At 36.8% G+C, this 16,653-nt stretch overlaps 1 protein-coding gene across 1 annotated transcript in view; it reads left to right on the plus strand.

Moving 5' to 3' along the window:
* The window catches only part of cfap74 (cilia and flagella associated protein 74), a 54,174-nt gene that overhangs the window by 34,913 nt on the left and 2,608 nt on the right, over positions 1 to 16,653 (plus strand). The window contains 16 exon segments of the mRNA XM_032574319.1: positions 2,767 to 2,854; positions 6,003 to 6,176; positions 7,000 to 7,133; positions 7,232 to 7,493; positions 9,101 to 9,253; positions 10,560 to 10,669; positions 11,864 to 11,992; positions 12,292 to 12,401; positions 12,603 to 12,658; positions 14,274 to 14,393; positions 14,494 to 14,535; positions 14,537 to 14,650; positions 15,488 to 15,544; positions 15,546 to 15,627; positions 15,962 to 16,116; positions 16,284 to 16,416. Coding sequence (XP_032430210.1) covers positions 2,767 to 2,854; positions 6,003 to 6,176; positions 7,000 to 7,133; positions 7,232 to 7,493; positions 9,101 to 9,253; positions 10,560 to 10,669; positions 11,864 to 11,992; positions 12,292 to 12,401; positions 12,603 to 12,658; positions 14,274 to 14,393; positions 14,494 to 14,535; positions 14,537 to 14,650; positions 15,488 to 15,544; positions 15,546 to 15,627; positions 15,962 to 16,116; positions 16,284 to 16,416 — 1,919 coding nt within the window.

Genomic DNA, 16,653 nt, shown 5'->3' on the forward strand with positions numbered 1-16,653 from the left:
TCCTCTTCCTAATCAATTTTTTAATGGTAAAATAAATTCCAGTATTATTTAAATCACATGAAAAGAGGTACAATTCTGATAAATGCTTATTTTAATTTTTATTATGCATCACAAATGGTCCTAACCTTTCGGATTACACAGGATTTTGCTGAGGAACATGGATATTTTATGGTTTTCTGCGAAACACTTGGGAGACATGTTTTTGTTTTGTGCTTCTTGAAATTCCAGTTATTGTATTCCTCTCCACTTGTGTCCTCCACAAATCTTAAACATATCATTAAAAGACTGAAAAACCCGAGACTTGATGCGGATAATCTGGGAATCAAGAAGAGGAGCACGCAAGACAGATCTGTGCAGGACACCGGGCAAATCTGTAGCACAAATTCTCTCCGAACATATGGGCCTGGTGACGCCCCACCAGGCTTTTCCACTCGGCCCTGCCAAGCTAATTCAAGAGTGACTCTCCAGCAGCGACGCTATTAGTAGGCAGAACACCGGTGCCTCTTTAAATGTACCCTCTGTGCTCATTTGTCAAGTTATGAAAGAGAGAAGGGGAAAAAAAATCACTGCGTAATTGCAGAGATTTCATTTTGCCAGGAGAGGCAGTGATCTTATTGGCTTTGCGGTGCTGTTGTTGTTGTTGTTGTTGAACAGGTTTGCAATATTGGTGAGGAATGGGAAATGTGAGACACAAACCTGTCCATGCGACTGTAAAGGTGCTGCTTTGTATGACAGTAATGCCGGGTGGATATCTCTGAAACATTTAACAGTTTTCAAGACTTCAGACAGAATTAAGAGCACAAAGGGAACTCGTAATATTGGATTGCTTGCAAGCTCGGTCAACAACTAAGGGGCAAATTTCACGAATATACAATTCCTTGCTTCATGCTAGTCTCTCTCACTCCCTGGGAGGACTTGGAAAGATGATTTGGGAATACAGGTTACTGACAAGATCTGGGAGTCTTGCATCAATCGTATTCACTCATCCACTATTTGTACGTCACTGCCTAATACAGTTTAAAGGGCTTCACCATTCTAATTTACTTAGAGCCAAATTCCCAAAGATGTTTCATGTCTGTAATATATCCATTCATTGCGATTTTTGGTGTCCCAACAAAAAGATTTGGCTTTACCTCTATTCGGTCATACTGTTATACTTTTTTATTTATTTATTCACAGAGAAACTATGCACATTTCAATAGCCTTGGATGGATTCAAGTAACTGAATACAGAATTTTTGAAAAGCCAGTTTAGCAATTACATACATGCCTGATAAGTTAAATTCTGCTGTAAATTCCAGACACTAACAGGTACCATAGAATTGCACAAAAATCCGTGAGGGACGACCCGGCTCGAAATTCTGTGAAAGTGGTGTACGGAGCCTCGTGCCGGAAGCCCGTTGAAAGGCTGTTTACATCATTTTAAACTGTGTGATTGTGAACGTAAGTGGGAATAAAAATACCAATAGGTATTTCCTTCCATATAACACAGTAGGAGTGTAACCGGTAAACTTTTTATGGATGCAAAAGCAAGAACCCCCCACTTGATGACTTTGTGTTTCTGTGTTTGATATGATGTAAAGCACTTTGAAATGCCTTGCTGCTGAAATGTGCTATACAAATAAAATTTGATTTATTGATTGATTGGTTTTTTAGATTTCACTAAAACCAAGCCAAACAAACTACAAACTAGCAATTCATATAATAATTTCTTTGCCTTCATCAAAAATGAGTGCACATCTGCTCACTTAACAACCATATTGTTGCTAAATACGCTAACATTTAGTAACGAGAACCTGTTACTAGTCTAATATTATTCCTTTGCTTCACTGATACAGGGTGATACGCTTGACCTGGAAGGATTATGAACCTTCGCCTTTTGTCCGATGAGAGACATAATGAATCACTTACAAAATGGAATCATTTAAATGTAGCCTATGAGGTTCAGCAAAAACGTACTGTAGAATCTGGTCACCCATTTTGAATACAATATCATTCACAGAGTAGCATTATACTGCTCTGTTACTATGAGATAAGGGTGCCATGATATCTATGTGATACACCAGAATATGTACATCGTGTTTTGTATAAATCGCACCTGTCTTTGTTTTCTTCCAACATTTGGTTCGTTACATGCTAATACCACTGGTTGCTAGTATGTTAGTGCTGTCTTACTCTTACTGTATATCTGTCTGTTGTCACTTTTGTATTAATAAAAATTCTGAAAATAAACAATTTATTCAAGTTAAAAAGAAAGGAAGTTGGTGGATAAATGTAAGGCAAACATTATAAATATATATCCAGCGTACATGTTATCATGAGAGCAGCACTCAACTCCTGCTGATATTGAGGGAAAGGAGTTTTACATAAGCCTGTGTCCTCTTTGAATCATACTTACGTCTCTCATCACCATGGCTACAACCTACAGTAGTGTGGAGGCGCACTCTTCATCTCTCCCCTGCTTTCTCTGGCAATCCGATCTTAACAGTCGTGGGTTACAGTAACTTAATGGGTCTTCAGGGTCTGAATCTGAATCTAACCCTGACAAAGCCTTCGAGCAGCTCTTGGCTTTTTGACTTTTGAGATCTGGCATCTGTAAAGAAAATCATATTTTGGGAAAGTTAGTGTTGCGCCTATATTGTTAGAGCATTTTTTTTTAGATTCTTTCACTGCTTCGCTCGTGACTATAAAAAGCGTTGCTTTATATAAACGACTCTGTTCTCACACTGTTGTTTTTTTTTTTTCCCTTTCTCTGCCTTCTCCTTAGACAATCCCTGTCCAAAGATGCTCAGAATTATTTTGACAGTAACACAGGCGTCCTGGAGGTTCCAATGACAGTGCAAGTAGCAGGACAGGTTTGTATCATATTTTACATGTTCTACTCATTTCACAGGAAGCCTCCTTGTGATCCTGAGGAAAGTGCACTTCCCATGTAAGTGTGGTGGTGCTTGAGTCCTACTTTTTGACAGAAGCAGCGTCACTGAAGGTTGTAACCTATTTTGCTGGTAACAGGCTAAAATTATCTCACCCCCTCAAGGCCCAGTTACTCCACAGGCGCTAATAAGCCAAGCATAAAGGTTACCCCACATTGTTTCACTGAAAATGACTTCATTTGCTTCATATGGGCATGCAGCAGCCAAATGCATGTAGCTTCTTCTTTTTAAAAAGGCTGATAATGACAGAAGGCTGAACGTTTATAATAGCGTTGCTGTGATGATGTGCTGAAGGCAGTGTCGGAAAGAGCAGGAGCTTCTTAAAGTGACAGAGGACAATTTCAAGGCATCAAACCGTGAAGTTAAATTTCTGCTAAGTCATGTTTAATACATGCAGCATTTTTATAACAACTGAAAGTAACATAGTTATTTGATTTCTTAGCTTGATTTATTCTTCTGTGCTATCTGTGACCGTCTTTAAAGGAAAGAGAGAAAAGTACATTACTGGAATTTGAGTCTCTGATTGCTAGACATAATGTACAGTTAAGGTTCTTTTTGGCTAGTAAATACACACTGAGAATAAAAAACACAGCTGGATCCTGCAGTACGGATTTCAACAAAAGCATGTAACAAAAAATGCACTAAGTACCACTCTGAAGAAAAATGACAACTTAATATAGCAGGTGCTTGACATCACAAGCTGATCAGCTGGCAGCAGCAAATATTATGGTGGACGAGTGAGTTGGTTGATTTTGGCATGAATTCAAAAGTATTCAAGTTTAGTTTGAGTTGCAACATGATCAATGTAATTTGTTTAATTTTAATACATGATGCATATTTCACCAGTGAGTGAAGCTGAGGCAAATATGACACTAGCAATGATTATCTTCTGAAACTGGATTGAATCTCTTTAAATTTCTGTCTAAATTTGTTTGATTTTGATACTAATTCTATATTCTGCTTGGAGTAATGCAGGAAAGCAGAGCATGCAGTCTGAATTCAGAACTCTGCAGGTTGCCCTAACAACTGTTCTCTTTCTGACTGCAGAGTGCAGAGATTATTATACTAACTACATCCTTCTGGTTTTGATTGGAATGGCATAGGCTACATAATGTGGTTATGAATCTGCCTACTTACTAAACCTTTTCATTTGTAGGTCTAAATATGTCTTTTGGATAGACACAATTTCATTTCAATTCAATTCAAAAATACTTTAATAATCCCAGAGGATTATTACAGCATTAATTAATGCTATAACTCGTTAATTAAAAAGAGTTATTGAAGATCGTGGTGGACATTTAAAAGTTATAAAGTTGAAACTCTAGTCAAATTTTTATATTAGGTTTTGTCTGGTATTTCGAAATTTGTGAACTGCAGCCTTGATATAAAAAAAGAGCCCAGAACAGCCGTTGAAACATTTGTGCACTGCTTCTGCCAGCTTTCTTTTTTGTTTTTTTTTGAGCAAATCTAAATCTGGTTCCATTTCTTGCCAAACCGTCACCTTGCTCTCATTTGCCAGCCAACCAACGGTCCATTTCTCTACAAGGGCAAAAAGACTGAGGTCTGAGGTGTGTGTGGCACCGAAGAGGAGCCAAAAACTCAGCCAGGATGTTCCCGTGAAGCATCAAAGCTGTTGCCCCCAGCCTCAGGCCCTGAGTTCCTGGCATTAAACCGCCAGAAACAGTCGCACACATTCATACACTCACCGTTTGGTCGGCAGACAACACAGCAGCTGGCAAGAAATGCCACAGTGACACTGTCCTCTGCTGAGTACTGACATGACTCAGGAGGATGCCATCTTGAGTCAAAACAAGGAGAAGAAAGACCTTTTGTTAACTTTACTTGTTTAATTATTCTTACTAATTATAGAAAAAAAATAATCTGTTCTAAGGATGACCACAGTTTAGTGCTTTAGAGCTCCATTATTGATTAAACCCAAAACAATCAGGTTTTTCAGGCTTCAATGTCACACCATGCCAACATGCTGTGGAATTTATTTTCTAATTCTGCTGTGATTGCTATTTACAGGGGCAAACAATCTCTATTAATCCTCCTCCTAGAATAGTCCCGAGCATATGTATAATTATTCCCCCACTTATGAGACAGAAAAAAGTTGAATCAATATATTTCTGTAATGCTGACCATGTGCTTCTTGGAACACTGACCTTACCGTTTTTGAGTGGTGCAGTCAAAGTCTTAACCTAAATCCGATGAAGACGCTGGGAGGCGACCTTTGACATAAGGGTGTTAGTTTTTAACATCGGGTTAGGTTAGTTTGCATAGATTTTTTTTCCTTGATGAGATAAATATTAATTTTGCAGTATTTTGTTTGAAGAATTAAATACTTAAATTTGTGTGATCTCAACATGTCAGTGTTCCAAAAATACAAAAACAAAAGAAATCTGTAAGAGGCTACACATTTTTACAGCACTGGAAATGGTCTTGCAAAACTTTTAGTATTGCTAGACTTAAATGTTATATCCTGTATTCTAATTTGATTAGAGCATTGGAAAATATTGGGTAACAAAAGCCGGGAGGCAAAAAATGAGGTCCCTGTAATCTGGTGCTTATATTTAAATTTTCACAACTCACTTTAAGCTAGTACTGTACGTTTAATACACTCACAAAAAAACCCCACACACATTATGTTGTAGCCCGATTATGACAGACATTAATAAAATGAATAAAAAAGATTTATCTTAAGCTGAAAGACTAAAGTTAAACATGATTTCGCTGGATACCGTGCGTATTTATTTAAATAAGAGACTTCTGTTCATTATGTGTGCTGTCTGTCCATGTTTCATTAATTCCATGCTATTAAAAATTCATGAACAAGACTTGAAAAGTGATACAAGTTCAAGGACAGTCAAAGAATTTGTTTCCTGCAAGTCCAACTATATTGAGATACCGTATATTAACATTTGCATGATGGTGAAATAAACTAAAGATCCAAAAGAAGAAACTGGAATGAAAATGTGTTGACTCGAGCGATGCTGAATTGTTCCAGTCAAAGTAAAGTGACAACATGTTTACCATAACTAAAAAGGAGGCTTTTGCATTTATTTTTTAGGTGCGTCCAGCTCAATACACAATACATGCTATTGTCACATCTTCAGACCTGCAGTTTGACCAGACCGAGGTGGACTTTGGTCACTGTTCTATCTGCCATTTTGTCAGAACCACTGTTTGCCTCACCAACATGTCCATCCTGCCTCAAGACTTTGGTTTTGTGGCGGTTCCTGAGGTATGTTAGTTTAAATGTCCTGTTGCTTCTGAAGCCGTGAAACAAATACCACTAGTGAGACCCCAGATTGCTCTGACTGGTGCAAAAAATAAAAATTAATAATAATTTGCTAGATTAACATAATGTAGTGGATGACAGTGAACTACGGTTCTATTGGTTTCTTACGTTGTGATTTGGGAAAGATATTTGTTGTTTGAAATCTGGGGAATCTCTGATATCATCAGAGACCATGTTAATTATTGTTACAGATTCCAGCTAAAAGCAGTGTACTTCTCTGCAAACTGTACATTTAAACATAGTACCAACTTGTTCTGCCAAAGGAGATTTTGATTGGCTGTGTTTGTGTGACAGATTTAATGAGTTAAAAACCATTTTGCTGTTTCATGCTGTTTCACACGTAAGTCGGCCATATTGGATTCTCAGGTTACGAAAAGTTAAATGTGCAGAACTGTCAGAACTCTAATTTCTACTGACTTTTCTGTTAGTATTCTGGACATTTTAAATTTTAAATAAGAATAAGACACATGTATTTAAGATATTTTTTTTCTTTTTTATGACATAACAAAGCAAAGTAAAAACCTCCCTTTCTAAATGGACCACTTTATTTAAAAATATGTAAAGATGGTGGTTCAAGGAATGCTTAATATTATTAGACGGTACAAAAGAGTTAACAATCGCTATAACCAATTTATGAAAAACATGCGTGTAGATTCCCTCCTTTGAAAGCGAACATCTTTATCGTAATTTCAGACTCTTATTCCAATTAATGAAATGTAGACACTTTCAACTCATTCAGTCTGAGTTCTTGCTTCTGTTTCTACAGTATATTGAGGTCCAGCCTTACGATGGCTTTGGCACTCTGCTTCCTCAAGAGACCCTGGACATCGATCTGATTTTCAGCCCTAAAAAACCTATAAAATACAATTTCCAACTCCGCTGCAAATCTGGAATTGACAGGTTCATTTTTACTCCCTTCCTGATTTTGAGTGAGTGTCCCACATGTTTGCTCATAGAATGATAAATGTCTTTGTTTTGTTTTTTTTATGTTTCATCAGAGACTTTGTGCTGCCTTGTCGAGGTGTGGGTTTTCATCCACCGCTGGTGCTTTCCCACTCTCTGATTCAGTTCAGACCTACGGCAGTAGGCGACAAATCCACTGCCACAATTTACCTGACTAACTACCAAGATAAAGAAGCTGCAACTCGACTCATCAAAGTTGTCTCAGCGGTCGAAGCTCCGAGGTTGTTCTGCTTCAACTTACCAAAGGATTCCGACATCAGCATAACTCCTGCAGTAGGACGCCTTCTCCCCGGAGAGGTGGATGAGATTATCTGTTATGTTTGTCTGTAAATGTAAAGGATGTTTTAGGTGAGAGGAGAATTTTTTCTCCTCTCAAAGAGAGCAGATCCATGTAATGCAAAGGTTTAGGTGCATATCGGCATCTCCTTTAGGACTTCCGCATACAATGAACTTTGGCCCATAAGCAATGGTATAAGTTTACATTCGTGAGGCAATGCCGAATTGATTTGCAGCATTGTCTTCTTTTTAAAATGATTTTGGTATGGATTTTAGTTCATGATAGAAAAAAAAAGAAGCTGCTGAAAAATGCAGCAAGACATGCTTTTCAGTCTAACCTCTCATTTTACTCACCAAGAAAACCAAGCCTTCCAGAAGAACATTGTATTTTGATTTTATCATAATAATTTTCAGTCTGTGGAAGATGATTCTGGTAATCTTGCCATCAACACAGTTGTAAACAGTTTTGCACCACTAAAGTGCAACAGTCTTAACTGCTGCAAAGCCAGACGCTTCTGTAGTCTGTTGATGCCCTCTGCTGGAGACTTGATGAAAATGAAAGACAATTTTGTTTGCACTATTCTCAATTTAATTTTAGGTGATGAGCTTTTATTTTCCATTAGTTAACAGAATAACTACTTTTGCCAGTTTACAAAAAGAATTATCCCTTTAAGTTTTTGCTCCCACATTTCCTTGCAAATTATTTCATTCAAATTAAACTTTAGCTCATTTTATGACGTTACAACCACAAACTTCAATGTACTTTATTGTCATTTCACTTAATAGCACCTTTAAAATGCAAGGTGCAAAGGAATTCAGTCCTCTTTACTCTGATAATGCTAAATTAAAATCTAGTGTGTATGGCAAAATACTAAAAGCATACATGAACATGAATACCCATCACTACACCCGTGGAGATGGCAGTGTTATTCTGTAGGTTGCTTTTCTCTAACAGAAACCGGAAACTTGGCTCAAGTCGACGGGAAGATTGACGGAGGTAAATTTCGAGCAATCATGAAAGAAAACCTGGTAGAGGCTGAAAAAGACTTAGGACTGGCATGGAGGTTTACCTTCCAGCAGGACAATGGCCCTAATCATGCAGCTAAAGCTACAATAAAATAATTCAAAGTTCATCCTTGTTTTGGTAAGATCCTGGCAAAAAGTACTTAAACGTTATTTCCACTGAGCTTTAGCTATTTTTGAAAATAAGAACGAGGAAAAGAAATGTAGTCTCTAAATGTGCAGAACTGTTAGCGACATACCACAACAGAATGGTGGTTGTAAGAAAAAAAAGACTTTGACTCATGAGGTTGATTAGTGATGCACAGAAAATTTTACTGATTTTTATTTGTAAAAATTCTTGAAAAACACTCCATCATTTCCTTGCACTTTGCAATGCACTACTCCACATCACATATTTTGAAATTTGTGGTTGTAATGTGTCACAGAGCTTAAAACAATCAATTAATTTTCTTTTAGTTTTTTTTTTGTCTGCTCACGAATAAGGATAACAATGTATCTTAACGTAGCGAGTAGAAAGTTTATCCTCCTTAAGCAAACCGAGCTTTTTCACCATTTCACCAAAAACAGGATAGGGAATGATCGTGTCTCTACCTCCTGTGTTCCAGAGATGCCTAGTTCAGGTGATGTTCAGACCTGTTCTTCTGGAGAAAATGATCATTGAAGAGGCTCTCCGTCTGCAACATAGCACCAAGTTGACCGGCGAGAAGGAGCCAGATGTGAGCAGACTCACTGAACAGGAGGTACAGCTGAACACCCGCGTCGGTTCCCCTCTTTTACCTTCACAAATGTAAAACAAACTGGTGGAAAAGTGATTAAATAGCAGGTCACACTGGTGTTTATTCATCATCAATAATTAAATAACAGTCATTTATTATTTTTGATATATCACAGTAACTATATTTGAGTATACCTTTAAGAGGGAGTGATTCTGTTGGGGCGGGGGGGGGAAGCCATGCACACAACAACCAGCTGAACAAAGACACGTAATATCTTGATAATGTTTATTTGGTTTGTTTGCAAAGAAAGAGGCAGGATAAAGCAGAAAAACACGGAGCAAATACCATCTGTGTGAGTGTTATGAAATATTGTGAAAATGGCAGAAGTTAGGAACTGGCAACAACTCTTATGTTTATCTGTCAGAGAGCCTTTCTACTGCTGACCCCCATGGTGCCCTGACCTCTGACCCTGTGCATCACTTGTAGAGTTCTGCCTCCAGCTGCTATGTGGTCATTTCCACTAACGTTTTTCACTCAATATTAGCCTGAATATGTAATAAATCGAAAATAGTTGCAGCTGTTGCAATGAATTACACACTAAACAGAGAGTTGAGATTTTATCCTTAAGAACTGAAACATAACTTGGACTGATGTAGCTGTTCGGATAACACATGAAGCTGTCCCTGTGTCAGGCTCTGTTGAAATAAGCTCCAACATGAAGAGCTCGTTTCATGCTTTCTCTTCAACATGAAGAGACAAATGACAGAAAACTAAGATGACGACAAAAAGAAACTAACAGTGTCGAAACAGATTGCTGACACTATCTGAAATGTTTAAAAAAATACCTGATGTCTCCAGTATTTAAGGAATGTGGGAAGATTTTAGGTTATTGTGGCATGTGTTTATTTCAGGGATATGCTAACCTTTACTACACTGATCATAATACTTTTAACAAGCAGCAGTCTCAGAAGAATTGTTCATACCAGACCCAAGCCTCCACTGTCCTCGTTTCACCTGTTGTATCCTAAACAGGTCGTAAAGTTCGACAGTAATTTGCTTTAATTGGGGTTTTATCTGCAGGCAGTTGATGCTTCTGTCGTCTCTCGCAAGGCCTTTGGCCTTGTTCGCTTTAATCATCTGCATCCAATGATCACTTATTCATTATTTGTTTATCTCTGTCTGTGGTTGTAAGTCGTGCAGGCAGATCAATGGCGTTATACAACCTAAAGGAACCGCCTGCTGTTGTTGGTGGTTACGTCTTCTGAACTTGTCTCTGTGTCACGCCAGCAGAGCCTTTCGGTATTCCTTGTCTTACAGTCTTTGTTGTGTTGTCCAAGGATGAAAAGAGACACTTGCTGCTGAACCCAACAGAGGGAGGAGGACACCTGGGTATGCAAAGAGGAGGGAGACGTCCTTTCCCTCCTCCAAATTAGCTGATCGAGTTGGCTTAAATCCAGGGTGAGTTTGCTTCCTGAAAGATTTTGTTTCACTTTTAATGTTATTTAGCTGCATTAAATAAGTATTCAGTCACTACATATAAAGGAATAACCAATAAAAAGGAAATCGTTATTTTGGGAAGAGAGTTAAGTGTCTATGACGTAGTGTTAGGGCCACGTTAAGGAAATATAAAAAATAAAATAATGAGAATAAAGTAGAAAATAATGAGAAAAAAGTCAGAAAATAATGAGAAAAAAGTCAGAAAATAACTAGCATCAAGTCTTGATATTACGAGAATGAACTTGTATGAGAATCAAGTCAAAATATTATGAGAATAGAGTCATAGTACAAGAATAATAAAGTCATAAAAGAATGAAATTTAAATAATATTCGAAGTTAATGTCACTGCAGAAGTAAAGAGGGGAGGAGAGGGAAAATAGGAGAGCCTAGTAATAAGGTCACAGTGTTTTTTTTTGTTTTTTTTTTAAGTTATCCTTTATTTATTTATTCTTTGTTCCAGCATATATGTTTATTTATTTCTCTATTTGTTTGTAATTATCTGTGACACTAAGTTAATCAATGAGAGAACAGAAAAATTATTCAAATTAGAAAATAACTGCCAGGATTAAAAGAAAAACGGATATCCTAATCCACATATTAACCTATTTAATTTTTGTTGTGACACCAATTTATTATGTTCTATGTTTCATTCTTGTTTAGAACGTATTAATTTTAATGTATACCTCCTTGTTTGTTTGCTTCCTTTTTTTTTGTCTTTTGGTTTTGTTTGTTTGTTTGGTTATGTTATTGTTATTGCTGTGACTCGTTCCATTATCTGGTCAATTATTTTGTAGATCAGTACCCCTTCTTGCTTCTTGTCAGTTTGTAATGTTTATCGTATACACACTAATTGGTGAATAAAAAAAGAAAAATACGTGAATGAAGTCAGAATATTACAACTTTCTTCACATAATATTACGACTATCCTCATACTATTTCCTTTTTTTTTTTTTACTTTATTCTCACAAAATATTTTTTGTATTTTTTATTAGTATGATCCTAAGTGTCCAGGCTAAAAGAAGTTTTTTTTTTTTTTTTTTTTTATTGGAAAGTTAATTACCGTAGTTAAAAAAAAAAATATCTAGCAGAAACATGAAACATGAGACCCAGTAAAAGTTTCCTTATTCACATAGTAATGGTTTACTTTTTTTAAAGATGTGAACTGTATGGGAAGGCCAGGGACTCGTTGCTGCGCTCCTTTACCCGATACTACAGAGAGTACATCGTTCGCTGCTTTGTGTCAGACGGAGATCCTCCAGAGGCAAATGTCCAGCCAACATGGAGGTAATACAACTGTAAGCTTTCATAGTTTGTGATTCAATGAGTGAATGAGTGCTTAAGAAAGACAAAGAAGGTTTATTTCTGCAGAGTATCTATTAGATTACATAAAGTAATAGAAACTGCAGTTCTAGACAATAACATAATGTATGGTAAGCTTCAAATAAACATTCATGTTCTGCCTTCTTGTTTTCTTTTGAAAAGTTATATTTATGTTTTGCTAGTTTGTGAACCAAAATGAATTCATCCACCAAAGTTTCAAACTAACATTTCTCTTTCTTATTCATGCCTGTTTTGATCTCTAGTCCCATAAACACGCTCCACCTGAAGCTGGAATGTCCCGCTATACAGCCCCCTCTGCTGGTGATTTCTGGCAATGGCAATAACGTCTTAGATTTCCGTCAAGTTTACATAGGTGAGAAATGGTTTGATCTTGTAAGATATGCCTCTTTATCCGTGTATCCTGCCTCTCGCCAAATGGAAATGGCTCCTGGAGGGTGATAAGATAAAACGATGGATGGAGGTTTATCTGAAGTACGTCAACATCCTTTTTCCTGTTTTTTTTTTTTTCTTTTTTGTCCTTACATACTATGTTGTGTTTTGGCTTCATCCGTAGGAAGCAGAGTGGTTGAAAGGTTTACAGTTCAGAACATTTCAGAGGAGCCTGTGGAAGTATCCTTTCTCCAGGAAAATGTAAACATGCTTATTAAAGTCAGATTTTACTAAATGCTGGTGAGCAAATGTGCTTTAAATGAAATATAAAATAATCCATTTTTACTTTTGCATTTACATTTTTAAGCCAGTCTCTTAGCACTTCAGTCACTTAACAGCTTTTTGCTTATGATCTGGAAAATGTCATTTATAAAAACTGTTTAAACTGCATTATATAAATAGTGTTATTTAGGAGAGGACAACTCCTTTCAAGGTAAATTTGATATTAGAGCAGGAGTCTGCACTTTCTACTATTCAAAGTGCCACTTTTATCCTAAGTCTAGTAAAATAAAAATGCTTTAAAGCCGGATATATTACCTTTATATAAGACATTTCGTAATTTTTAATAAATAGTATAGCAGAAAATCTGCTGACATTTTTAAAGAGCAACCATTTTATTCCTATTTTCAGGTTTTAACATATAAAAAATAAAACTTTTTTTTTTTTTTAAAGATGATGGCTACATTTTCTTATGTGGAATGTCGATATTTGTGCCTCGTTTCCTGCTTAATGAGATCTAAATACAAATGACAGATACTTTAAGTGTCATTTTGTGTTGTGGAGATTAAATGTAACTATTCTTTTTTTTTTTTAAATTCTTTAAAGAAAATAGCTTGAATATGTAATAAATAGTTTGCATTGGATGTTATATCTATTTTTAAAATATAAGTTGTTTCTTCATCATTTTTAGTCGAAATTTTTAAGAGCCATTGTGTAAGGGAGAGAAAGCCGTTTGTGGCTCCCGAGCCACAGGTCGCTAAGAGGCGGTCTCAGTGAATACGTTCTTATTTAACTGGAATGAAAACCGACTGGTCTGAACGTCCATGTCTAAAATATCACCGTGTGTTTCACCATATCTGTCCCCTCGTCATATCTGATCTTTATCATTTACTCCCTACCAACTTCATAAAACTTCATTAGTACTCAACAACTGTGGTAAAAATGGGATGTTGTTATATTACGCCCACTGACAGATTCATGTTTACTTCTTGAAACTCAATGTTTGGCGGTCAACACTTGCCCCCTGACCTAGTAAAACTCCAAAATAAGTCCTGACAGGTGTTAGAACTGCAGACGAAAGGATCATGCTTTGTTGCCCTTAATTTAATTCAAGCGTAATACAGAAATATTTTGTTTTTAAAAATATATACAGTACAGACCAAAGGTTTGGACACACCTTTTAATTCAATGAGTTTCCTTTATTTTCATGACTATTGACATTGTAGATTCACACTGAAGGCATCAAAACTATGAATAACACATGTGGAAATATGCACTAAACAAGTGTAAAACAACTGAAAATAGCCCTTATATTCTAGTTTCTTCAAAGTAGCAACCTTTTGCTATGATTACTACTTTGCACACACTCTGCATTTTCTTGATGAGCTTCAAGAGGTAGTCACCTGAAATGGTTTTCACTTCATAGGTGTTGCCCTGTCAGGTTAATAAGTGGGATTTCTTGCCTTATAAATAGTCACGAAAATAAAGAAAACCCATTGAATTAGAAAGGTGTGTCCAAACTTTTGGTCTGTACTCTATATTTTCTGTCTACTTCTTTTCTTTAACCATTTTCAAGCTAACATCATCATTGTTGGACTTACATGGTCCTTTTTCCCTGGTCAATGCTATGAGAGGCTTAAATCCTGGAGAAAAACACACTTTGGTCCTGGCTTTCAGTCCAACCTTGGATAAAAAGGTGAGTTAATTTAAGATAACTTGAGTCTACTTAAATAAACAGCATTCCATTACGAATTGGTAGCTGTACATTACCCACCCTGCCTTTTATTTTTCCACAGTATTGTGAAATACTCCACGTGCGAACCCCGAAAATGGTTTTAGGAAATCATTCTTCGAGGGGAGGGTGCGCTTCCTTTTGTCTCTTCGTCTCACTCTGGAGATCTCCCTGACGTTGTCTACGCGTTGGAGAAAGACATCGTCTCCCAACACTTCAAGGTGAGTTGTCACATTTTAGTTCGGAACAGTTTTGTTTAACATGTTTAATCTCATTCAAAAGCTACATAGTAGGTTTTTTTTGTTTGTTTTTTTCTTTATTGAAATGGATTAATCTTAATGCCGCAGCAAATTCTCCCTATAAAATGTAAAAAAAAATAAATCACAGCCTTTAAAATGAGTACTTTTATTCAGTGAGGGAAAAAATTATTCTAGTTTGAAGATTTTTTAAAAGAAATTTGGTGCCAAAATTAATCACACTGATAACAATTCTTGTAAAATAAATGTAACTGAGGCAGTTTTATATTGTGACTTTGACATAACCACTGTTGGATATAGGAAAAACTAGTAAACATGTCATCCAGGCAAAGCAGATGTGTGTTGAAATTCATATATCTGGAATATGGAGAGAGAAATTAGGTTAAAGAAATCTCCAACCGCAGCAGTTTCCCCAGTGTTCCTGAATAATCAGAGGCTTTTTACAAAATTACTATTTTTATTTAAACAACACAAAGGGAAAGAACCAAACCTGATCTCACCCAGTCAAACACACACAAAAAGAAGCTGCCCCAAAAAACAGGTAGGGAACATTTAGTATTTATATCCAGCCATTTTAAATGTTTTGACGTGGATGTGACCTTATGATGTGTGTTTGGGGTGAACAAAAGGTCTTAAAAAGGGGTGAGACATATGCACAAGTGGGAAAGGAAAGAAAAAAAAAAAAAATAACTAAGCATATTCTATTTGTTTAGAGGGCCTTAAGACTAAGATACGAAAGTTGCTGACGTTGTGATCTTATGAAATTTGTCAATGTGGTTCCTCTGTTTTTCTCTCCAACAGCTAACGAACCGCTCAGCTGAGACCGTGGATTACAGAGTGATGCTGGCCAGTCACTCTTCTGAACAGTCCTCAGCACGGAGCTGACAGGGTAACCTTGCTGCTGGATGGACATAGAGACACCCAGATCCACCCAGCTGTGGGTAAGATGTGAAAAATTATTGGCTGTGTAACTTGACAAGTTTAAAAATTACATTTTCAGAAGTAAAGAGCAATTATTGTCTTTTGTTTGCCCATCAAAACAGTGTCAGATGTATTAATTTGATGAATTAAAGGTGAATAAACCTTCCAGTGAGTAAAAAAGAGTAATTGATGGATGATTCAGGATTTAAATTATCATTGTCATTCAAACTTGAGATGTTGAAGCCAAGTTTGACTCTCTGATCTCAATTTTTCTATCATAAATCTGATCTGCAAGATTGCCTGATGCTGCTGTAGCAGATACAGATGCCACTTTAAACTCTCCTTCTTGAACAGGAACACAGAACTACAGAGGGCTAAGTGTCTTCAGTGTACTGCCACTAGAGGGCAGCCTTGCTCCTGGAAAGAAACAAGACATCGCCATCACTTTTCAGCCTGACCATTCTTCCCTCTACTACACAGACAGACTCACCATAGAGCTGCTAAATAAGGTGAGCAGAACTGCAAACACATTCACAGACATATAAGCACATTTTCTGTTTTTAAAATCAGATCTTTTCTTTTGAAGTGGTTGACTTAAACTTTTCTATTGCCCTGAGTCCTAATTACACTGTAGCCGTCATGATGTTACTACTTTAACCATGTGCCTGTTTTACAGTGCAAAGTCTGTGAGATAGATCTGAAGGGTGCAGTTCCTTCACGTAACATGTATCTGTGTGGAGTGGATCCTTTAACAGTACCCATTGATTCTCTTCTTCCTGTCTTCACTCCACTTCATCCTCAACTCACAGGTATCAAGGCCTCAGTCTGTGTCTCTTCCTGAGGGTGACTGCATATGATCTGATGAAAGTTGTATTTTATTAGAGGAAAATGTTATAAATGCGATGGCTGTCTTCCAGACAGTCTGTGACTTATCAATAAAAATGGATGAATTTGGCCATTGCCATGAAGTCATCTATGCCGGTCATAAGAAGCTGAACGTAACATCGTGACATCTTAGGGAGCCTTGAAAAAGTATTCATGTCCCT

The sequence above is a fragment of the Xiphophorus hellerii genome, chromosome 1 (genome assembly GCF_003331165.1).
Source record: "Xiphophorus hellerii strain 12219 chromosome 1, Xiphophorus_hellerii-4.1, whole genome shotgun sequence".
In the NCBI taxonomy this organism is placed as follows: Eukaryota; Metazoa; Chordata; class Actinopteri; order Cyprinodontiformes; family Poeciliidae; genus Xiphophorus; species Xiphophorus hellerii.